We start from the raw sequence: 25,603 nt of genomic DNA on the forward strand, positions 1-25,603 counted from the left end.
TGCCTACTAAGCCCCCCCACCTGTATCTGTTAGTGACTGCCTACTTTAAAGTGCTCCAGATACCACTTCCAGAATTAATTACCATGTATATATCCCCCATTTTATGTAAATGCCCACTTCTCTCTCCTCATGGCACCCCTGACTGGCAGCAATGCTTCATCTTACGTTATATCTGTGGCATTGCTGGGTGACGCTTTACCATGTACCATGAGCATAACTAAAAAAAAACATCTCTAGAGGAGAAAAAGAAGAAGAAAATATCAGGTCTGCGTTCATCAATGGGCTGTCACTTATGTCTGGTCTCGTAGTAAATGTCTGATTCAGATATTCCATACCATCATGCATATCAGTGTCTATACAAAATTTCCCTTCACCAGTATTCTCATCCTCCACCCTTTGTGCATGATAAGGTACACTACAGTAATATACTGGTGCCATCGTGCTGATGAGACATACCGGGTTCGGGCAGAACTTTGAAGGACCAATAAGGCATGTGGTATATGAACTGTCAAATCATGTACCAGTACTACGTCACAGGTATTTGACCCTTGTCCTACACAACTGTAGTTTATCCCCTGATACCTGGTGTCCTGTCTGGAAGAGACGAAACAAACTGCTTTGTATCTGCCAGGGACGACTCAAATGAATCAGCGCACAACAAGTCATCAACATATTGTATCAGCACCGACCCCCTCTGAGACTGAAAGGACTGTAAACAGTCATGCAGGGCTTGGGAGACAATACTCAGGCTGTCACTCGTAACCTTGGGAGAGTCAGGTCCATGTATTGTACCTCCCTGTGTGAACGCAAAGATGAAGAGGAAAACTGAAGAAAACAGAATAGAGGTTAGTGACAGATAAGTTTGTAGAGGTGGAGAGGATTTTATTAAAATGACAACTGGATTGGGCACTACGGGGAATTGATTAACTACTTGGTCTAACCCCCCTTAAAGCTTGTGCATGCTGTCACTACTGGGACTACCTCAGCCATCAATCCAGTGTCCTGTCCATCCTAAGTTCAAAGCGAACCCGGTATCTGTGAGATCATTTCCTCTACCTGTGATGGACATGAATCTAGAACAGTGGAATAAAACATTAGTCTTTGAGGGTATCTAACATACCTTGTACTTTCCTGAGCAGGAGAACAATATATGTATTTCTTATTTAACAAAATATCTATCGATTAAGTTAGTCAGGGGCCACTGCTGCTAGTAAAAAAAAAGAAAAAGGGTTTAGCATCATAGAGGCCTAATCGTAACTTCAGTAGGTTTTGTCAAAGTGTAATGTTGCACTTCTTTCGTTCCTCCCATTTGCCGAATTAGTGTTTACCCGTGATCTTATCCAGATGGAGAATTTTCTAGTACTGCAAAAGAAAGAAAAAATCAACAAGCTTTTAGGTCATTTGAAGTATTCATTCAATCCTTCTCATTCCGTCAATCATTCAATCCTTCTCATTAAGGGTCTGTACATGGTCCAACAAACATTTCTGAGCTCATCTTGACTAGGGGCATTACTAGAAATGAATACTTTTTATGTGGTAACTAAAAGAAATACCCGGGGATTACCTGTCTGCTTTCCTACTGGGAAATACTAATGTGCGGACAGAATATTCTCCATTTATGACATTACTTACTTGATTTTTATTTTATTTTTGGGTTTTACTATATATGTACTCGAATGACTCCATACTTACCAGTTTCACTGGTCTCAGCCACTTCCCCTGCAGGCTACTGCTTCTCTTTTACTGGTTGGATACTCCTCTGTGAGCATTAGAAATGGCTGAAACCAGTCAGGTTGCCTACTCCTCCTAAATAAAACTTTGACATTCATTATTACATATATAGGTTACATTCATATTTTTCATATTTTTATTTTTATTATTTTCTATAGTTTGTATGCTGGCTGTAACTGCTTCCACATCCACATATGGCGGTGTACTTGCTTTCTCTTTTTTTTCTACTTATTTATTGTTGCTACAAGTTCAAACAGTTATTATATTTCTGTTCTTGTCTTATATGACTTTGGTTAGACATACTACCTGCAATACCTCAGGATCAAACTCACCAACTCTAGGAAATGATGCCTTATCATCAGTAGTCATACATCCCCATTCATCACAAAAAGCCTCTGTGTGTGGACCATACTTACCACACATTACTAACCTTGCGGACCCTCTTGGCCCTTCTTCTCCTTCAGCCTGAACCCTGGCTGCTGAACGCCTCTCACTTGTGCACTTGGCTCCCATTGTGGGCCTTTTATACACAATCCCCAAATGCACAAAGAGAAACAGTGAAAGTTCTTACCGAGCGCTTTCACTCGCTACAGTCCCTGCTGGCCTATACTACGACCCACTGTAAATAGTGGTATCGCGATGTACCCAACCTTCGGACTGCTATCGGACCCTTTAGCACCGTAATTTATTTCGGTGCAGGTTCTGTTGGAATATTTTTCCTGAGAGAATCAGCGAAAAAATTCCTTTTCGGTATCTTTCCACTGGAATATTTGTATGATGAGATCACCCTTTCCAGTGAATGTCCACCAGGGAGATTTCCTGAAAAGCGAAAAACCCCTTTGTTTACACAATCACGTCTGCTTCTACAAAGCGCATATGATGACGCAATTTGCTCAAAAGAATGCAAATGGTATCACATTGTGCCACGTATTACACACGGACGTGCGGTCCAAACGCACAGCCTATAGATACTTGTTATCTATAAGCACTACGATCACTATCACAAATTCACCTAGTTCACTTAGACCACCTAGTCCACTTCAGTCAATACGTAAGGTTGTGAATCTTTTACACCGCGAGCCTCTGCTAACTCAGTGTCTCTCACGGGATCCCAATTTTTCCCGGCGTTCAATACGTCCACTCCTACTTTCAGCTCACACAAATACACAATGTTTTTTTTCTGTACAGAAAAATATCACTCCCTTTGACTGATAGCTTGTTCCAGAGGTAGTACACTTTAAACAAAATATAATAATCTGCTTTTAAAATCGGATAGTTACTTGCTATGGTATAACTACACATGCTTTTATCCCACTGTTTAAATTTATTTTTATTGTGTGGTTAAACTTGCGCTCGCTACTTCACGCAACTTTGCGTAAACATGCGACTGTGCACGTCCCTGCACCACGTGCGCGTTCCTGTACGCTTTCCTCACATACCGTACCAAGTGTACACCTTGCGTTTGCAACTTAATATACCACACTATATCACTATAAATGTGAGCAACAAAATACTACTGCTCACTATCACAACACACAATTGTTCCTTACACTCGCCGGAAGTCACCCACACAGGTAATCCTCTTTTGAGTGTGTACCTAAACGTTTAGGCCAGAACTGCGTTTCGTGTTTTTTATAATTACTCCCTGAACACACTAATTCAAATATATATAGCAAATAAATGTATCCGATTTTTTTGCAGATCTATAATGACTATTGACTATAATTTAAATGCTATGATTCAGATTGGATAGCTATCTTGCAGAACATACACTGATATAAATACACATTATATAATAATATAATATATATACACCATTTACTGCACTCCTATGAGACCCTTTAACCCTTCATATGTATTCGTAAACACACTGAATGAATAGTTTCTCTCAGAGACTAAAGTGGTTAAACAAGTTAATTAACATTTCAATAGCTATCCTACCCTAGCAAACAAAGAGTTACCAAATCCTGGAAAGAGAAAACAAATACTTTTTTTTTTATCTGTATGTAATTTCTTACATCACGTCAAGCATTTATCTCACAATTTCTCTCTCACTAGGCCCAATTTAAACTATTTGTAATTAACTATGGCATGGGTTAAATAAATTCATTGGTAGCTTATAAATGGTGTTGGATTTGTACATATATGTTGTTTCTCTGTGACAAAGGAAACTGAAAGTTAGCAATTTAGCTAAGTTGGATAAAGTGACCTTCCTAAAATGGCCACTGCTCCTCCCCCTTATTCTCATCTGTGTGCTTGAACAAGATGGTGGACAGGCCATGTGGCTAGCCCAAAATGGAGGACAGACCATGCGGCTCTTTTGTCACAAAGAAATCTCAATCTATACAAGCACCAAAAGTTACATTAGGCCTGGGTTTAAAAGTATGCAAATTTGCCTCAGCATGCTAACACAGCTATATTATACCTATGCACCAACTTTTAAATATTCTTTAAATTTTCTCAACAGATAAACAATCCAATCTAAATCAAACACAATATGACTTATTTGAACTTTGTTTTGCAACAATAAAAATATGCTGTAGCATTTTAAATATTGTGAGAAACACATTGTCCCTTGAATTTCATATCAGCACCTTACTGACAACACAAAAACACAAACAGATGTGATTCGGCAGCATCAAGATGCATCCATCTTTAGCTGATAGACCACAGCCGCGTTTGTACAGTGCAATCATTAATAACGTGATATCCCGGACGAGCACCCATCTGTTAGAGTCAAATTACTTTCTAATAAATATTTAAAATGCCAGCTCTAATATATACTGCGGATGCCAGGCGCATCTTATTACCATATACGATAAAAGTGCACTGTACATCGCAAACACTACATCCCTTAAGAGAAAACAAGTACACGCACACATTTCTGAATTTCAAAGCTCCTTGATGTATATATTTGTTATTAAAAGGATATGTATACAATATATCACATGTACAGTATATATATAGTTACATGGTTACAATTTACACAGGAAGCAGTTATTACAAACTAATTCATTACAGACACGGCCATCATACAATTACCATCTCCCTCAATGCACTTTATGCACTAATCGCTACGTTTCCTCCATATTTTGCTCTGCCTCAACACCAGCTTTCAGCAACAGAGTATCAACAAAACACCATCTCTCTCAGCACCCAGGAAAAACAGGAAGCTTTTGTTTTTGGGATCAGCTATACACTGTGTATATTGGGGGAGTATAGGTCTTCTGTTATTGGTCCAGGGGAGGGAACTTTCTCATTCATGATGAGTCATTGGTCAGTTCATATGCAAGCAATGAAGATGACATCATAGGGGCTGGCCTCTGGTTTCCTGTCCACATGCTTTCTTTTGTTCTCAGTTGAATTGTGGCTTCATATTCCTACATTTGATCATAACTAATTGTTGCAATGAGCTACAACTTAACCACAGGCATCAAATTGACACACACATTCTCCTGATAATTTTGACACCATGCATGACATGTTTGTCTTGCTCCGCTCCAACAATACACATACATGACGTTATACTCCATTATATAATTTAAAACCTTATAATGTCTAGTGCTTGATATGTTTTAATTCATGTGTTGTATGAAATATGTGTTTAATATATCTTTGTGGCATGTCAGTGTGAGTGCATATGTTACCATGTATTGCTGTGCACGCTGTGCATATTCGCAAGCATAGCGACTCATAAGTGTGGAGTTTGGATGTTCTCTCTATGTAATATTTTTGACTTCGACAGCCTGAAAGCCGATAATCATCCCTTTTTGGTACTTGGATAAATTGCCATGTTTACCCATGACACCAATGAGTGATATGTGTGCATATAGCCTATCGCACACCTTATATATCCACCAAGCCAGCTCACAACACTTGATGTACTTCATGGGTTATGTACTGCCGACATCAAATGTAGGAAGTGGTCATAATAATGTTCCTCGACCATGTATATAATACATTAAATATATATATATATATATATATATATATATATAAAGAACTGGTCAGCTGCACTCCTTACTGGGAACAAACTATGAACAGGTAAAAGGCCGGTGCCCTCCATTGAAGAAGAAATCCCCAAATATAGTAGAATGTATATCAGGCGGCACTCACGGCTTGAAGAAAAGACCACAGGAATCAACCTGAACGTGTCAACGTTTCAAAGTTTATAATAAAACTTTTTCGTCCTGACGAAAAAGTTTATTATAAACTTTGAAACGTTGACACGTTCAGGTTGATTCCTGTGGTCTTTTCTTCAAGCCGTGAGTGCCACCTGATATACATTCTACTCTCTCTCTCTCTCTCTCTCTCTCTCTCTCTATATATATATATATATATATATATATATATATACATATACACATATATATATATATATATATATACATATACACACACACACACACACACACACACACACACACACACACACGCTGTCAGACTCGGACAAAAAGGGCCCACCAGGTGAATTCAGTAGTAGGGTCCCATTCTTATGGGTGTGACCAGCCACCATGGAGGTTTGGTTAACAATTAAGAGAGTGCACTGTCAGGGCCACTTTATAAAGATATATTTTATTTATTATTTCTTTATTATCAGTTTCTTATATAGTGCAGCATATTCCGTTGCACTTTACAATTAGAACAACAGTTATAGAACAAAACTGGGCAAAGACAGACATACTGTATATAGAGGTAGGAAGGCCCTGCTCGCAAGCTTAAAATCTATAGGGAAATAGGCCTAGATACACAAGGATAGATGCTACCTGTTGCATAATGGTCCACCAGATTGCTAGGTTCTTAATGGGTTGTATGATATCACCCAGCAATGTTGGAAGACAAAATATGTGAGATTATGTGGACTGTACAGAGAGGATGTAACTGGATAGGGAAGCATTGAAGGTTATGTGGGTGTGTCTGGAATTTGGTAGGCTTGCCTGAAGAGATGAGTTTTCAGGGAATGTTTAAAGGAGGAGAGTCTTATTGTGCGTGGGAGGGCATTCCACAGATGGGTGAAGCCCTGATAAAGTCCTGTAATTTTGAGTGGGAATCGGTAATCCATGTAGATGAGAGATGCAGATCTTGTGCAGAGCGGAGAGTTCTGGTAAGGAGATATTTTGAGATGAGTGAGGAGATGTATGATGGTGCAGTTTGGTTAATAGCCTTGTATGTAAGTAAAAGTATTTTATATTTCTCTTATATCCTAGAGGATGCTGGGGTCCACATTAGTACTATGGGGTATAGATGGGTACACCAAGAGCCAATGGCACTTTAAGAGTTTGAGAGTGTGGGCTGGCTCCTCCCTCCCTGCACCTCCTACCAGACTAGATATATAAAAAGTGTACAAGTACCGGCATTGATTGCACATGATAACCTAAAATGCCTCACAATTGCAACTTAATTGTTGATTTAACTGATTAATAATCATGCACAGATGGTTTGAAAGTCCAAGGTGGTATAAGACTTCATGCAGTTAGAATCAGCTGTGGTGGTAACTTTTTCAGTGCACTGAAATTAATAATTCTTTGTCCAGTTTAAAGGTGGTAACAATGTTAATATACGGATTAGACTTGGACAGAGGCTTTAGTCAAAGATGTTTGAAACAATGTAGCACATCTGTATTTAAATCACCTTTTGCGTAACGCCCAGCTCCCAGCAGGGGACAGTTTCGGGGACTCCCGGCTCCTGGTGTCTTCAACACATTATTGGTGCCATATCCGGAGGGTCCAAACAACGAGCTTTTCAGAGGATGAATTGACCGAGTGACAGATGCCAGTCCTGGACACCAAGATAACGTCTTACACGTTTCTCCGCCTTTAAACAAGTCAGCGGCTTCTTCAGAGATGTTTGTGAACGTCTCTGAAGAAGCCGCTGACTTGTTTAAAGGTGGAGAAACGCGTAAGTCGTCATCTTGGTGTCCAGGACTGGCATCTGTCACTGTGTCACTCGGTCACTCTGACAACAGCCTCCCTGCTTCGTGGGACTAAGGGGGGAGTAGTGTCCGCTCTAAGGTGTCTGAGCCACTATCTCCGCTGACAAGACACTGAGCTCCTGAAGGGATCGAATGTTAACCGCCACAGGGGATCGCTCACCCCAGCAGCATGCCGCCAACCCCCTTACAGAGGCAGAAGACTTCAGTGGCGAGTTAGTCACCGCCCCCCCTGGCAAGCGGGGAGCCAGTGTGAAGATGGCGGCAACAGGGTATGGAGTGCAGGTTGTAGAAGGGGAGGGGGAGGCTGTGTAATAGACAGTGTAACCTATTAAGGTAACCTATTTATTTTAATAAGTGCTGTGTGTGGGTTGGCTCCAATCTCTGTGTCTCTCTTGGCATTCTCGTTAGGGAAACTCTGTCTGCCATTTCCCTGTGTGTGTGTGGGGGTGTTTGCTGTCTCACAAGAAGCCATGTCTAGGGACTCTGTGTCATATGCTGCAGAGGATATGTCCTCTCAGGATGATCCCATTCCATATAATCAGGATTGCTCTGGTTTAGCATAGATTCCAAAAGAGAACCTGAGTGGTTAACCTCTATTAAGAGTATGATCTCTCAGATTTCTGCTAGGTTAGCACAGAATGAAACTGCAACTCAGGTTTTACAGAACACTATGGCTGTTTGGTCCGGGTCGGCACAGTCAGGGCCCCCTGGCGCTCACTCTCAAAAGCGTGCTCTTGCTCAGATTATGCAAAATGACACGGATACCGACTCTGACAGTGATGGGGACATGCTGAGGGGGGCGTCATCTCTTGCAAAGGTGGTGCAGTTGATGATTGAAGCCATTAGATGTGTGTTAAATATTGCTGACACAATACCTGAGCAGGTTGAGGAGGCTTACATCACGGATAATAAGAAAGCCTTGCTAACCTTTCCTGCGTCTAAAGAGTTAAATGCTATATTTGAAAAATCCTGGGAAAACACAGAGAAAAAATTCCAGATCCCCAGAAAAGTTATGGTGGCATTCCCCTTCCCTGAGGAGGATAGAAAGAAATGGGAAAACCCACGCATAGTTGACGCATTGGTGTCCAGACTGTCAAAGAAGGTGGTTTTACCTGTCCCGGGATCTGCTGCATTAAAAGACACTGCTGCGGCTGATTGCAAAATTGACACTATGCTCAAATCCATATACACGGCTTCGGGGGCGATACTACGGCCTACCATTGCCTGTGCATGGATTTCTAAAGCTATAGTAAAGTGGTCTGGCACGTTACTTGAGGAATTGGATACAATGGATAAAAGTGACGTTGAATTGTTCTTACGAAACATACAGGATTCTGCGGGATTTACGGTGGATTCAATGAAAGACCTGGGTTCGATGGCTGCAGGGATATCTTCCATGTCGGTCTCGGCTTGTAGAGGACTACACAGGTCAGGCTCTATTTGGGGAAGCGCTAGATGCGTGGATTTCCACGGCAACTGCGGGTAAGTCACCTTTTCTTCCTTCAGCTGCGCCTGCTACTGAGAAACCCTATTCTTCAGCTACATCACAGTCCTTTTGGACTCCTAAAACAAGAAAGAACAAGCCGCATAACACCTTCTTTAGAGAAGGGTGGGCAAAATCCAAAAAAACTGCTACTGCAGGCTCCCAGGACCAGAAGCCTGCTTCTGGTGCATCAAAATCCTCAGCATGACGGTGGCCCGCACGACCTGGAGGAGGTGGCGGGGGGCGAGGCTCAGATGATTCAGCCATGTGTGGGTGTCATCCAGTCTGGACCCCTGGGTACAGGATATTGTGTCCCAGGGGTACAGGCTGGATTTTCAAGAACTCCCGCCTCCCCAATTCTTCAAATTGAGGCTTACCAGCTTTGCTTGCAGACAGGGCTATCCTACAGGAAACCATCCAAAAATTTGAAGGGTCACAGGTCATTGTCCCAGTTCCACCTCATATGCACAACAAGGGTTACTATTCAAACCTTTTCGTGGTACCGAAACCGGATGGTTCGGTCAGGCCAATTTTGAATTTGAAATCGTTAAACCCCCTATCTGAGGGAGTTCAAATTCAAAATGGAATCTCTGAGAGCAGTGATCTCAGGTCTGGAGGAGGGGGAGTTTCTTGTATGCCTGGATATCAAGGATGCGTACACATTCCAATTTGGCAGCCACATCAGGCTTATCTCCTTTTTGCACTGTTGGACAGTCACTTTCAGATGATGGTTCTCCTCCGCAGGCAGGGAGTGAACATAATTCCATACATGGACGATCTACTGATAAAGGCAGTGTCCAGGGAGAGGTTATTGCAGTCCATTGCTCTTACGACTCAACTGCTGAGGAATCACGGTTGGATCCTGAACCTTCCAAAATCACATCTGGAGCCGACAAGGAGATTGTCTTTCCTGGGGATGGTCCTCGACATGGAAGTGCAGAGTGTGTTTCTTCCAAGGGAAAAAGTGTTGGTGATTCAATCCATGGCCCGGGATGTCTTGAAACCTGCCTGGGTATCGGTTCATCAGTGCATTCGCCTTCTGGGGAAGATGGTTGCCTCCTACGAGGTTCTACAGCATGGTAGATTCCATGCTCGACCCTTCCAGCTGGATCTCTTAGACCAGGCATGTCCAAACTGCGGCCCTCCAGCTGTTGAGAAACTACACATCCCAGTATGCCCTGACACAGCTTTAGCATTCTCTGACAGCAAAACTGTGTCAGGGCATGCTGGGATATGTAGTTTCACAACAGCTGGAGGGCCGCAGTTTGGACATGCCTGTCCTAGACTAATGGTCGGGATCTCAACTGCACATGCACCAGAAGATACGTCTCTCAACGAAGGCAAGGATTTCTCTCCTTTGGTGGTTGCAATTGCCTCACCTTCTGGAGGGCCGCAGGTTCGGAATCCAGAACTGGATCCTTCTGACCATGGATGCAAGTCTCAGAGGTTGGGTAGCGGTCACCCAAGGGGAAACCTTCCAGGGAAGATGGTCAAATCAGGAAATCATTCTTCCATTAAACATTCTGGAACTAAGAACCGTGTACAACGGTCTTCTCCAAGTGGCTAATCTTCTACAAGTGGCTAATCTTCTACAAGATCGGGACATTCAAGTACGGTCAGACAATGTGACGACGATGGCCTACATAAACCGAGAGGAAGGAACAAAGTGCAGGGCTACGATGTCAGAGGTGACAAGAATCCTCTTCTTGGCAGAAAGGCACGCGTTGGCGCTGTCAGTGATCTTTTTTCCAGGATTGGACAACTGGGAAGCAGATTTACTCAGCAGACACGATCTCCATCCAGGAAAATGGGGCCTCCATCCGGAGGTGTTCACAGACGTGACCAGTCGTTGGGGCATGCCTCAAATAGACATGATGGCCTCACATCTCAACAAGTATCTTCGGAGGTACTGTTCCAGGTTGAGAGACCCACAAGCAGTGCCGGTGGATGCCCTGGTAACTCTGTTGGTGTTCAAGTCAGTGTATGTGTTCCCTCCACTTCCACTCATTCCAAGAATTCTAAAGCTCATAAAGAGAACAAGGATTCAGGCAATTCTCATTGCTCCGGACTGGCCAAGGTGAGCTTGGTCCGCGGATCTGCTGGACCTACTGCTGGAAGATCCGTGGCCTCTTCCTCTTCGTGAAGACCTTATGCAACAGGGGCCATTCGCCTATCAGGACTTACCGTGGCTACGTTTGACGGCATGGTGGTTTAACGCCAGATCATAACTCAAAAGGGTATTCCAAGCAAGGTTATTACTCCCCTGATGCAAGCTAGGAAAGGGGTAATGTCTAAACATTACCATCGCATTTGGAACAAATATGTGTCTTGGTGTGAATCCAAGAAACTTCCTACGGTGGAGTTTCAACTTGGACGGTTTCTCCTCTACCTGCAAGCAGGTGTGGATATGGGTCTGCATTTGGGATCCATAAAGATCCAAATTTTGGCCTTATCCATTTTCTTTCAGAAACAATTGGCTGCCCACCCTGAGGTCCAGACCTATTTGAAAGGGGTTCTGCACATCCAGTCTCCCTTTGTGGCGCCTACGATACCCTGGGATCCTAACGTGGTGTTCAGTTCCTGCTTTCGGATTGGTTTGAGCCTTTACAGGAGGCTGAGGTTAAGTTTCTCACATGGAAGGCTTGTCACCTTGTTGGCCTTAGATTCTGCTTGACGTGTGTCGGAATTGGGGGCTTTGTCCTGTAAGAGCCCCTATTTAATCTTCCTTGAAGATAGAGCTGAGCTCTGGATGCGTCAGCAGTTCCTTCCGAAGGTTGTGTCGGCTTTTCATATCAACCAACCTATTGTGGTGCCAGTTGCTACTGACTCCTCGATTACATCAAAGTCCTTGGATGTTGTGAGGGCTTTGAGGATCTATGTGAAGAGAACTGCTCATCACAGAAAATCGTACTCTGTCCTGTATGATCCCAATAAAATTTGGTGTCCTACTTCTAAGCATATGATTTCTCGCTGGATCAGGTTCACTATCCAGCATGCATATTCTACGGCAGGATTGCCGTTTCCGAAATTTGTTAAGGCCCACTCTACTCGTAAGGTGGGTCTTTCTGGGCAGCTGCCCAGGGTGTCTCTGCTTTACAGCTTTGCCGAGCAGCTACTTGGTCAGGGTCAAACACGTTTGCTAAGTTCTACAAGTTCGATACTTTGGCCTCTGAGGACCTAAAGTTTGGTCAATCAGTCCTGCAGGAGCTTCCGCTCTCTCCCTCCCATTCTAAGAGCTTTGGTACATCCCCATGGTACTAATGTGGACCCCAGCATCCTCTAGGATGTAAGAGAAAATAGGATTTTAATTACTTACCGGTAAATCCTTTTCTCGAAGTCTGTAGAGGATGCTGAGCGCCCGCCCAGTGCTTCGTTTTCCAGCAGTGGTTATTTGGTTCAGTACAACTTTGTTTTTAGTTAAGTACTGCATTGTTACTTGGTAAGTAATGTTTCAGCAGTTGCTGAGTTTCAAGCTAGTTTGCTTGATTTTCCTTGTATGTGTGGGCTGGTGTGAATCTGTGTATAATCCTTCTCTCGAAGATGTCCGTCTCCTCGGGCACAGTTTCAAGACTCAGTCTGGTAGGAGGAGTATAGAGGGAGGAGCCAGCCCACACTCTCAAACTCTTAAAGTGCCAATGGCTCCTGGTGGACCCGTCTATACCCCATGGTACTAATGTGGACCCCAGCATCCTCTACGGACTACGAGAAAATTATATACTGGTAGGTAATTAAAATCCTATTTTAACACGGTAGAATACCAGTATCCAATGAAGGGACTGACAGAGCGGATCAGCAGACGAAGAATTTCTAGCGAGGAAGATTAGCCTCGCAGCTGCATTTAAAATGGATTGTAGTGGTGAGAGCCTGTGTTTGGGAAAACCAGTAAGGAGCCTATTACAATAATCAATGCGGGAGTTGATGAGTGTATGTATTAGAGTTTTTGCAGTGTCTTGTGTAAGATAAGGGCGTATTTTGGATATGTTTTTTAGGTGCATGTAACATGATTTAGACAGATTGAATGTGTGGAACAAAGGACAGTTCAGAGTCAAGGATGACACCTAGGCAGCGAGCTTGTGGGGTAGGGTGGATAGTTGCATTGTCAACAGTTATGGAGATATCAGGTTGGTAACTACTCTTGGCTGGTGGGAAAATAATTAATTCTGTTTTGGAAATGTTGAATTTGAGGTGGCAAGATGAAATGGCAGACAGGCATCCAGTGACATGAGCCAATACAGATTGTGATAAATCTGGGGAGTATAGGTAGATTTGAGTATCATCAGCATACAAATGATACTGAAATCTGAAGGAGCTGATTAGTTTACCTAGAGATGAGGTATAGATTGAGAACAGCAGAGGACCCAAGACTGAGCCTTGCAGTACTCCAACTAATAGAGGTAGAGAAGAAGAGGTAGAATCAGAGAAGTGAACACTGAAAGAGTGATTAGATACTGTAGGTAGGATGAGAACCAAGGGTTGTGTACTGAAGACCTAGGGATTGTAGTGTTTGTATGAGAAGAGAGTGGTCAACAGTGTCAAAAGCAGCAGAGAGATCTAGATGAATAAGAAGTGTGTAATGGCCTTTCGATCTAGCAGTGGCTAGATCATTCACTACTTTGGTCAGTGCCGTCTCTGTGGAGTGTTGGGCACGAAAGCCTGACTGAAGTGGGTCCAATAAGTTGTGGGAGTTAAGAAAGTGTGTAAGGCAAGTGTGTTATATAGTAAATGCTGCTAGTACATACATTATAATGTATTGCATTAATAACAGCAATGCGCTATAGAAAATACATTGTAGTCCTGTGCAGTATAATGTGTTACATGTGTAAATGAATAGTCTGTAAGGTGATACCTAGAAGAGGAGGTGGGCCCTCAGGAACTTGCAAATAAGAACCTTTGTATGTTTGTTACTGTATCTTGATTTATTATGTGCATTTGTGCAGTCTATAAGGAATAATATACATAACTGCTACAATGAGGTTGCATCAATCTTTAGTTTGAGTATTGAGTAACTTTATTAGTCTGACAAAAGTTGCTCTGTGTTCATGTTACTACATATACTCATATTTTGGGATATTACAGAACTAAACAGTGTTGTTAATCTGTACACAATATGTAATATTGTAATCGGGCAACTTTGCCTTTGGAAAAAAGTGAGACTTGTTAATCCTGATTTGTCATCTATCAACACAACTTTCCTCGCCCCTTATCTATAGCCATAAAAGTTTAAGGTTTCTCATCCTCAATGGAATTCTGACTTTGGAATTCAGTATTGTGTGGTTGCAAGCCTGCTCTGCCCAGTCTCCCCAGTCCAAAGAAGGAATGCTAGACACTTACACTGGGCATTGTTAATGTTGCTATTAAGCATTGGGTTCACACATAAACCATAAGACAGAATAACAAAAAAACAGATTTTTAATATTTTATTGAAAACATCATATTGTGTGCCATTTAGACTGGGCAAGTAGGCAGAAACAATATATGGATAGCTGTTGGTATAAAACGGTTCTTTTATGCTCTTATGTATCTTAATATCAGTATCGTTTGAGTGAATAATTAGCTGTTAAGTTTCTTCAAGTCACAGAGAAACTAAAAACATTTAGGTCCCCATTTAATATTTGCTTACCACTGTTTGCCTCTCTGCCGCTTATGCTATTTAAATATAGTGAGAGTCATCAGCCCCCATGACCCGCACTGGGGATCCAGCAGCAGCCTTTCTGGCTTCAGCAAAGCCTTCCAGACATTGCTGGGTCCCCACCAGATGAAAGTGTAATGCACATGCACTGCAGCCTGTTGCTGGCAGCTGTAGCATGTTGTCAACAAAGTTGAGGACACCACCGAGGAGGGGGACATCACTGGACCTCACCAGAGAGGTAAGTAATGTTAAATTCCAGTGGCATATTAGTATCACAGCAGTACTAAACAAGATATGCTGCTTGTTGTGATAAGTCTCATTATTAATACCAATTTGGAAATATTAATCAGCTTGTTAAGGCAGCCAATGCATGAAGACCTCTCACCACTGTGATTGGTGAAGGGCCAGCACCATCTACCAATCAGCTTTCTAGAAACTTTTTACTGTGTATGCAGCTCTTATATATGGTAATAAATGCATACAGTATGTACATTAATTCCTGATTGTGTCTCTGGTTTAAGGGTGAGAAATGACAACTCTTGGCTTCAGTTGTAGATCAGTGGTCTCCTGTGTGTGATTGCATACTTAAGCTATCGATAGCTTGGCAGTTGTTTTAGAAACATTTACGTTAGCTCTTTTTATTTCTGCTTTTACCTTAATATATTTATAGTGTAGCCCCAAAAAATGAAGATCTAGTTTCCATTAATAACAGCATAGATATCTGTTTTGCTTGTTAATTTATTAGCATATTATAGCTAGTTATATCATTTATAGAGTACTACTATGGTTGATTTATTTGCCACTCTTGTAAACCGTTTATTTTCTTTATCAGGCAATGCATGTAAGTGCTTTTGAAATGTGTTTGGGAATGCAAAAAGAGCTGTGTCTAAATAAAAAATTTAGGATAACCCAGATGGTGAAGTGCTTTTTATTATACTGTAAGTATAATGACTTATTTTTAAACAAAAATAACTCTCCTCTGAAAAGGACCTTGCTTTACTAGATGGCAATATCTAAGGTGGATTACTAATATATTTTTACCTATTTAAGAAAAGCTTACTGGCTCCTACTGTGAAATAAATATTACATTTTTTTGTATGCATTTTTAAGTAATTGTCAGTATTAACAATTTAAGAAAAACAGGATACTTGTCTCATTAACAATTCACACTTCATTTAATACATTTTACCTAATTATCATAATCCTGCTGTTGCTGTGGCTCCATTCACTTCCAGCAGTAACTCTTAGTGGCCTATTTATTAATTACTATTTGCGGGGTATAACATGAAAACACCCGTTTTGGGGGAGCTAATCACCACTAATATATAGCCCCCAAATTTATCTACAGAGGACTCCCAACAGCCCACACAGAAACCTATGGGGCTGCTTTCTTGCTGAATTTACCAAGCTCTGTAATGGCTTGGCCCTGTTAGCTAATGCAATCTGAAGATGGCATTAGCCATTGCAGCCTATATGCTTCACTTCACAAAAGGTATCCAGCACTCACCACTTGCATATGTTTAGTCAGCAGACTGCAGATGTGCAGTATCACAGAGGCCCTGGAAACAAATAGTAATATGGTCGCTAATGTGATCACTTTACTTTTACACATTGCATCAATAGTACAAACCAATCTTACTATGTTTTTGTTGCAGATAGTGGCGATAAGTAATCATAGTTATAAGCAAATAGGAAATTATAGCGATATCAAATTCTAACGATCAATAACCTGATAATAAATGGGCTCCTTAGCCCTATAACTTTGTTGAGCACACAATACCTTGAAATAGCTGTAATTTTAGACCACTTCTGGTTTCTGAAAATTTACAATTAGGAAGATTTTTTGTGTACAGTAAGTATGGTGGTTTTGCCCATTGATATACATAGACATAGTGTATGTTATAAGCAGTAGAAGAAAGGAAAAATGCATTCCTCCTTACTGAATGTGATCTGGATAATTCCACTTTGGTGCTTAATACGCTTATCTCCCAAAATTCCTTCAGAAGTTTATATACAAGATATTAATCACTATGCTTGAACTTCTGCCCACACATCAGATTTTCTTAGGCAGAACACGTACATACAGTAACACATGCAATTTCTCTGGAAAAACCGCTGACATTTACAGTACTTTTGCATCAATGCTTAGATTACATAGTGTATATTCTAGTGTAGCTATCTCGCAAATTCTATGAGGTCAACAATAGCATTTGGGAAATCATAGCCATCTGTGTAAATTACACCATAGTCTGCAATTTGATTGACCTAAATTACCTGAAAATTCCATAGAGTACAGCATCAATATATAAAGTTCACTGTGCAAAGTTACCCTATATTTTTATTTTATGATTATTTTACAGTACATAAATATTATTTTTCTGATTTTACAGTAATATGTACTGTAGCACAGTGGTTTTAGAGCCAATATCACATCTAGTATTACAATGAATAATGTACACACATTGTAATTTGAGGTAGAAAATCATTACTGTAAACGTTAATTTACAGATTATTAACTGGATGGATAGCCTTTAAACAGCTGACATTTTTTTTATGTGGTTAGACCAGAGATTGCTGTAGCAGGTGTTCCTGAATAAAGAAGGTAAACTGTTTTTTTTTGTTTGTTTTTTTCATTTTAATGACCCTGTAATTCTTATATTAAAAAGTGCCTCTTTGTTTAATCTAAATATATTAGACTGTTCTACTAAAAGAATTTGGACTATTTATAGAAAATACTTACAGGTGCTAAATTATCAGGGCAAAATGATTTACATAATATTACAAGTTTCAGTTATATTATTTTTTTGAACCATAGGTTGCTCATGCAAAGCACAATGACTATATGTGCTGCAGGCAATTATGGGTGGTCTGCATATGCTTTCCGAGAATGAATGAATATTCATCTGTCAGCACCATTTCCTAGAATACCTATATTATATCATATATTTATTATAGGAGATGGGCCAAACGCAGGATTTTTAGAGTTTGGCCATTTCTTCTGTATGTGTGTATATATTGTACACTTGAAGCGGCTCCTTCACTCTGGTATTGGCACCCCTCCTATTTACCCTCAGGCATTTTAATTAGCATAGGTTCCTACATTTCAGATCACACATTAATAAGGGCACTATTATTCAGATAATGTGATAGTGTTAGAGATGTTAGGAACCCATAGAATGAAGTCACCTGGCTGCAGTTCATGGGCCCACATATTTGCGCAAATGTATGCTAAGAACTTCACTTATACTTCATGTTAATTTTGAGGGTTTATCTAAATAATTTTTACTGTCAGTGTTCTTAGTGCTAGTAGTGTGCATCAACATCTCTTTTCCTCCATCATAGAGTTAGAAGCCTTAGCATGATAGCCCCTCTTAATATCTTTAATAATAGGGTGGGCAGCCCAGCGCACCTCCCCTTTCCTTTTATCTGCAATACAGTGCATCCTCAAAGTATTCACAGCGCTTAACTTTTTCCACTTTTTGTTATATTAGAGCCTTATTCCAAAATGGAGTAAATTAATTTTTTCCCTCAAAATTCTACACACAAAACCCCATAATGACAACATGAAAAAAAGTGTTTTTGAGATTTTTGAAAATGTATTAAAAATAAAAAGAAAGCACATGTACAGAAGAATTCAGAGCCTTTGCTCAATACTTTGTTGATGCACCTTTAGCAGCAATTACAGTCTCAAGTCTTTTTGAATATGATGCCACAAGCTTGGCACACCTATCTTTGGGCAGTTATGCCCATTCCTCTTTGCAGCACCTCTCAAGCTCCATCAGGTTGGATGGGAAGCGTTGGTGCACAGCCATTTTCAGATCTCTCCAGAGATGTTCAATCAGATTCAAGTCTGGTCTCTGGCTGGGCCTCTCAAGAACATTCACAGAGTTGTCCTGAAGCCACTCCTTTGATATCTTGGCTGTGTGCTTAGGGTCGTTGTCCTGCTGAAAGATGAACCTTCGCCTCAGTCTGGGGTCATGAGCAGGTTTTCATCTAGGATGTCTCTGTACATTGCTGCATTCATCTTTCCCTCTTCCCTGACTAGTCTCCCAGTTCCTGCCACTGAAAAACATCCCAACAGAATGATGCTGCCAGCAGCATGCTTCATTGTAGGGATGATATTGGCCTGGTGATGAGCGGTGCCTGGTTTCCTCCAAATATGACACCTGGCATTCACGTCAAAGAGTTCAATCTTTGTCTCGTCAGACCAGAGAATTTTGTTTCTCATGATCTGAGAGTCCTTCAGGTGCATTTTGGCAAACTCCAGGTGGGCTGCCATGTGCTTTTTACGAAGGAGTGGCTTCCGTCTGGCCACTCTACCATAAAGGCCTGATTAGTGGATTCCTGCAGAGATGGTTGTCCTTCTGGAAGGTTCTCCTCTCTCCACAGAGGAATGCTGTAACTCTGACAGAGTGACCATCGGGTTCTTGGTCACCTTCCCAACTAGGGCCCTTCTCCCCCAATCACTCAGTTTAGTTGGCCAGCCAGCTCTAGCAAGATTCCTGGTGGTTCCGAACTTCTTCCATTTACGGATGATGGAGGCCGCTGTGCTCATTGGGACCTTCAAAACAACAGATATTTTTCTGTACCTTTCCCCAGCTTTGTGCCTCGAAAAAATCTTGTCTCGGAGGTCTACAGACATTTCCTTTGACTTCATGCTTGGTTTGTGCTCAGACATGCACTGTCAAGTGTGGGAAATTATATAGACAGGTGTATGCCTTTCCAAATCATGTCCAATCAACTGACTTTACCATAGGTGGACTCCAGTTAAGCTGTAGGAACATCTCAAGGATGATCAGTGGAAACAGGATGCACCTGAGCTCAATTTTGAGCTTCATGGCAAAGGCTGTCAATACTTGTGTACATGTGATTTCTTAGTGTTTTATTTTTAATACATTTGCAAAAATCTCCAATAAACTTTTTTTATGTCATTATGGGGTATTGGGGGTCATTCCGACCAGATCGCTCGCTGCAGTTTGTCGCAGCGCAGCGATCGAGTCGGAACTGTGCATGCGCCGGCGCCGCAGTGTGCCGGCGCATGGCAGCTTTCATTACCTAGCGATCACCTATGAGACAGAGGCGGTCGCTAGGCGGGAGGGGGCTGAACGGCATCGTTAAGGCGTCATTTAGGTGGAGCTGTCTGGCCAACACAGGCGTGGCCAGACCGTTGGGGGGTGGGCTGCGGCTAAGGCCAGCGGGAGCGATGAGCAACACCCGGCCAGCCGCAGGAGCTGCGTTGGCCAGGAGTTACTCCTCAAATACAGAGGCATCGCCTCTGTGCAATTCTTTTGTATTTGTGTGTGTGGGGGGGGGGGCACTGACATGCAGGGTGGACTAGCCCTGTGCTGGGCGTCCCCCCACATGTCTGAGTTAACAGTCGTAGCTGTGCTAAATTTAGCACAGCTACGATCAACTCGGAATGACCCCCTTTGTGAGTATGATTTTGAGGGAAAAATGAATTTATTCCATTTTGAAATAAAGCTGTAACATAACAAAATGTGGAAAAAGTGAAGTGCTGAATATGTCTGGTATTAGAATGTGAAATTTTGTATCACGGGTATAAAATATACTATTTGTATCTAAATGCACTGACAAGGAGGATTTCATACAGGACCTACTGGGACTTACTGATGGAAGGGAAAATTTGGAAAAAGTGAAGCCCTGTGAATACTTTCCGGACGCACTGTACATATATGGTATGTAACCACACCCAGTGTTTAACTGCAGATTCAGCACTTTCACAGAGAGAGATTGCTGTCACTCAGAAAATGTGATTGCTGTCATTAACAAACATGTGTACTGATTGAAATTAACTGCTGGGCAGTCTAGTATTACAACAGAATGATATAGACTGCATCATACAATCACATGAAGATAATATATAGGTGATATCAATTTATAAAATAATACCTTTCTTCTTTTTGAAACTAAAGTTTAAGCTTGATTAAAATAAATGACTGATGCTGAAGCCTAAATGTTACCAGGAATTATAGCTGCTCCCCAAACACATAAACATTCAGGTTATTGGCGCAGAACCACTTTTGTCTTTCTCGTTTGAATATTCATGACTTTGTGTAAAGTATCCATTATGTATTTTTTGTGTTTACGGAGTTATTTTACTACAAAATAAAATCAAACTGAATGTAAAAAAATAATACTCACCTGATAACACATAATAAATAATAGTTTTTTTTGTGTTTTGCTGTCAATGTTTTCCAAAAATTTCTTAACATAAATAGTTATTTCTTAAAATATGACTTAAAGTACAGCTGTAACAATTTTAAAAATTCTCATAATTCTGCATTAAAAAATTAAACAAAAAAAATGAACTGGGGAATCTTATGGTTCTCGATCTACTGATTTTTTCCAATTTGTGCCTCATTTTTCTGGAACAGTGGGAATGTGAACAATCTTCAGCATCTTTGCATCCTTATATTATAACAAACATGTCATCATCTGCTGTCCTTTATCTTCAGATAAGCATGCAGTAACATTGCAAGCAAACAGAGCATGATGGATGGCTTACACATTACGCATATCAACTACACACTAATTTGTTTGTGTATATATATTTATATATACATATGAGTGTGTGTGTGTGTGTGTGTATATATATATATATATATATATATATATACACACATACACACATAGGTCAGTTGGCAGCACTTGGGGAACAATCCATCAGGTTTGATCCTGATGAAAATGCAATTACATTGAAATGTTGATCTTAGCATAATCTGTCTCTAAGTAGTTAATACCCTGAGTGCTGCTGACTGTCCTATTTATTTGCTTTACAATACAGAGGAGGCAATATGGAACCACTGTTTCAATGTAAGAATGGGGGGATCTGGCTACACACAGGCACAAAAAGGGTCTGTGCCGATACCTTTGGTCTGCTCTGTGTATACAGCACAGGTGGAGTTGTGGTAGTCAAGTCAGGCTGCCTGTCTGGACAGTCTAGATGGCTTGGGACTTTTGCATACAGATTAGCTACCTTTATAGATATGGTTTCAAATAAGTAAGCTAGTTCCTTAAATAGGTGATGGGGTTTTTTGTTGTCTTGTTTCTGTATTATGTAACCATAGCTTGTTCACTTGATTAGACAAGCTGTATGGGGACCCTTTATTAAGCACCCAAACACTGCACAATGAACCGTTCTACTGAGACATATACCCTGGATTGTTATTCATCTTCCAGTATCTCTCTATCTCTCTTCTTTCCATGGGGTATATTTACAAAGATTCGTGTTTTGGCCGTTTTGAAGGGTGTTTGAACTCGAATGGTATCGGGTGCATTTTACTGCAACTTTTTGAATCCTGATACGATCATTCACTAAGCTGCCGAGTTTTGCACAATCATTTTTTCCGATGTCGATGTGATTCGTAATATCAGGCAGTGTTATACGGGAGTGATGAGTAAAACACTGCCTGACAAAACACAAGGAATCCCGGCCGGATCTGTGAGATCCGTGCAGGGCTTCATTGTGTACCTTAAAAAGTTGATTAAAGTCTTTAAAAATCTGAAAAAAATTGCGTGGGGTCCCCCCTCCTAAGCACAACCAGCCTCGGGCTCTTTGAGCCGGTCCTGGTTGAAAAAATATGGGGAAAAAAATGACAAGGGTTCCCCCATATTTAATCAACCAGCACCGGGCTCTGCGCCTGGTCCTGGTTCCAAAAATACGGGGGACAAAAAGCATAGGGGTCCCCTGTATTTTTGAAACCAGCACCGGGCTCCACTAGCCAGGTACATAATGCCACAGCCGGGGGACACTTTTATACTGGTCTCTGCGGCCCTGGCATTACATACCCAACTAGTCACCCCTGGCCGGGGTACCCTGGAGGAGTGGGAACCCCTTAAATCAAGGGGTCCCCCCCCCAGCCACCCAAGGGCCAGGGTTGAAGCCCGAGGCTGTCCCCCCATCCAAGGGCGGCGGATGGGGGGCTGATAGCCTTTTGTAAAAATGTGAATATTGTTTTTAGTAGCAGTACTACAAGTCCCAGCAAGCCTCCCCGCAAGCTGGTACTTGGAGAACCACAAGTACCAGAATGCAGTGGAAATTCGGGACCGCTGGTACCTGTAGTACTACTACTAAAAAATTACCCCAAAAAAACAGGACACACACACCGTGAAAGTATAAGTTTATTACATACATGCACACCTCCATACATACATACTTACCTATGTTCCCATGAGGCTCGGTCCTCTTCTCCATGTAGAATCCTTGGGGTACCTGTGAAAAAAATTATACTCGCATAATCCAGTGTAGAATCAGACCTTTGTATAATCCACGTACTTGGCAAAATAATAAAACGGAAACCTGACCACGCACTTAAAGGGGTCCCATGTTTACACATGGGACCCCTTTCCCCGACTACTAGGACCCCCCCTGACTCCTGTCAAAGAGGGTCCCTTCAGCCAATCAGGGAGGGCCACGTCGTGGCACTCTCCTGATTGGCTGTGTGCTCCTGTAGTGTCTGTGAGGCAGCACACGGCACAGATACAATGTAGCGCCTATGCGCTCCATTGTAGCCAATGGTGGGAACTTTGCGGTCAGCGGTTGAACGAAAGTAACCTCACCGCTGACCGCAAAGTTCCCACCATTGGCTACAATGGAGCACATAGGCGCTACATTGTATCTCTGCCGTGTGCTGCCTCACAGACACAACAGGAGCACACAGCCAATCAGGAGAGTGCCACGATGTGGCGCTCCCTGATTGGCTGAAGGGACCCTCTTTGACAGGAGTCAGGGGGGTCCTGGCAGTCGGGTAAAGGGGTCCCATGTGTAAACATGGGACCCCTTTCAGTGCATGGTCGGGTTTCCATTTTTTTGTTTTGCCAAGTACGTGGATTATTAAAAAAGGACACGACACACTGGATTTAGGGGAGTATAATTTTATTTTCAGGTACCCTGGAATCGACGTCGAGACGTGGGCCGAGTCTGCATCTGAACATAGGTAAGTATGTGTGTGTCGGAATGTAAGTAATAAAGTTGTACTTTCAATGTGTGTGTGTCCTGTTTTTATTTGGGTATTTTTTTTGCAGAAGAACTATAGGTACTAGCGGGCCCGTTTAACCCCCGCATGCTGGTACTTGTGGTTCTTCAAGTACCAGCTTGCGGGGGAGGCTTGCAGGGACTTGTAGTTCTTGTGCAAAAAACAATATTCTTTTATTTTACACTTGGCTATCAGACCCCCATCCGCAGCCCATGGATTGGGGGGACAGCCTCGGGCTTCACCCCTGGCCCTTGGGTGGCTGTAGGAAGGGGACCCCTTGATTTAAGGGGTCCCCACTCCTCCAGGGTACCCCGGCCAGGGGTGACTAGTTAGTGATTTAATGCCAGGGCCGCAGGGACCTATATAAAAGTGTCCCCCGGCTGTGGCATTATCTCTCTGACTAGTGGAGCCCGGTGCTGGTTTCAAAAATACGGGGGACCCCTACGCTTTTTGTCCCCCGTATTTTTGGAACCAGGACCAGGCGCAGAGCCCGGTGCTGGTTGATCAAATATGGGGGAACCCCTGTCATTTTTTCCCCCATATTTTTTCAACCAGGACCGTCTCAAAGAGCCCGAGGCTGGTTGTGCTTAGGAGGGGGGACCCCACGCATTTTTTTTTCTGTTTTTACACTAAACAGACCCTTTCCAATAGATAACCATGCACAGATCTCACTGATCCGTGCATGGTTATCCAAACTCAACTGGAAAAAGCAGGTCTATTTTTTTGCTGCTTTTTTTAACGAATCGAAAAAAAATAGACCCGCACTTGAGCACTCAGAGACTAACACCCAAATACGAATGAATAGTGAATGCCCGTATTGTATGAAATAACAGCCGCGTTTGACTGATGGTCTATTCATTCGTATTTCAGAACTTTGCCAATCAAACCATTACAAATAGACCAGACACTGCCGAGTTTTCTGCTTAGTGAATTCCCAGATTGGGACTTAGAAAAAAAAAACACAAATCGGCCAAACTCGGATTTTTAGTAAATACTGGCTCATGTCTCTTCCCTCACCTTTTATCTCTACCTCCATCTTATTCAGGCTCACCTGCCCTTCTCTCCACTGCTCTTTTTCCTTCTTCCTTCTTGGCAGCTAAGCCTCCCAGCGCCTGCATGCTATTCATGTCTTCTAACAGCTTTTTGGCTTGCTTAGTATCATACCTACAGCATACTTCCAGCAGCTGCAGCATTTCCTTGTAGTTTTTGTGTATTAACTCAGGCTCTTGTAGTACTCCTCTGGGTGACCACTCTCTGAGAACATCACATTGGAGAGGATCCTGCAGCCCCAGGCATCCAGTGCATGTCTCAAGGTACAGCTGTAGCTGTCAGCACAGATTCCTCATATCCTGCTTGCTGAACTCCAGGGGGCTTCATGTGGAATTGAAGATGCTGATTGGGGGGGTCCTAGAGGAAGAATTGCCCAGCTATACTTTTTCTCTGGCTCCTTAGTTGGTCTATCCATGAACACAGTATTTTTCTTGGCCAGTCAACCCTCTGGCTGCTTCTGGGCTGGCTCATTTGTTTCAGTTGTAGTTGTGGTGCGGTGAAATGTGATGGTTAACTTCTCATTCCATGCCTTTATGAGTTTCAACTTGTGTCTTTCTTTTTCCTCTAAAACATTGGTCATCACAACCACCCCGTCCATCTTTTGTAGGTTTTTCCTGTGCGCGACTGGCTATTGCAGGGAGCTATCAGCAGGGGGCTTTTTTCCAGATATATGCATGTTGTCTAATTTGCCTGTGCTGGACTGGCACCATGCCAGATCATGTAATTGATATAGTGCTTGTATAAAAATTTTCGTTAAATTGGAAGTACTGAGTTCTGCCTGT

The 25,603-nt window shown here is 42.1% G+C and overlaps 1 protein-coding gene across 4 annotated transcripts in view; it reads left to right on the top strand.

Annotated features, from left to right (window-relative positions):
• The window catches only part of LRRC20 (leucine rich repeat containing 20), a 1,148,610-nt gene that overhangs the window by 791,717 nt on the left and 331,290 nt on the right, over positions 1–25,603 (top strand). Inside the window, exon 5 of one of the 4 annotated variants that reach the window (XM_063961451.1) lies at positions 20,387–20,471. The exons of 2 other annotated variants lie outside the window; for them this stretch is intronic. In XM_063961451.1, the coding sequence (XP_063817521.1) occupies positions 20,387–20,406 (20 nt within the window). In that variant the 3' untranslated portion in view covers positions 20,407–20,471. Of the gene's footprint in view, positions 1–15,607; positions 15,646–20,386; positions 20,472–25,603 lie in introns of those variants that run through there. One more of the 4 variants, XM_063961450.1, reaches the window with a different exon arrangement.

Source organism: Pseudophryne corroboree, chromosome 3 (genome assembly GCF_028390025.1).
Source record: "Pseudophryne corroboree isolate aPseCor3 chromosome 3, aPseCor3.hap2, whole genome shotgun sequence".
In the NCBI taxonomy this organism is placed as follows: Eukaryota; Metazoa; Chordata; class Amphibia; order Anura; family Myobatrachidae; genus Pseudophryne; species Pseudophryne corroboree.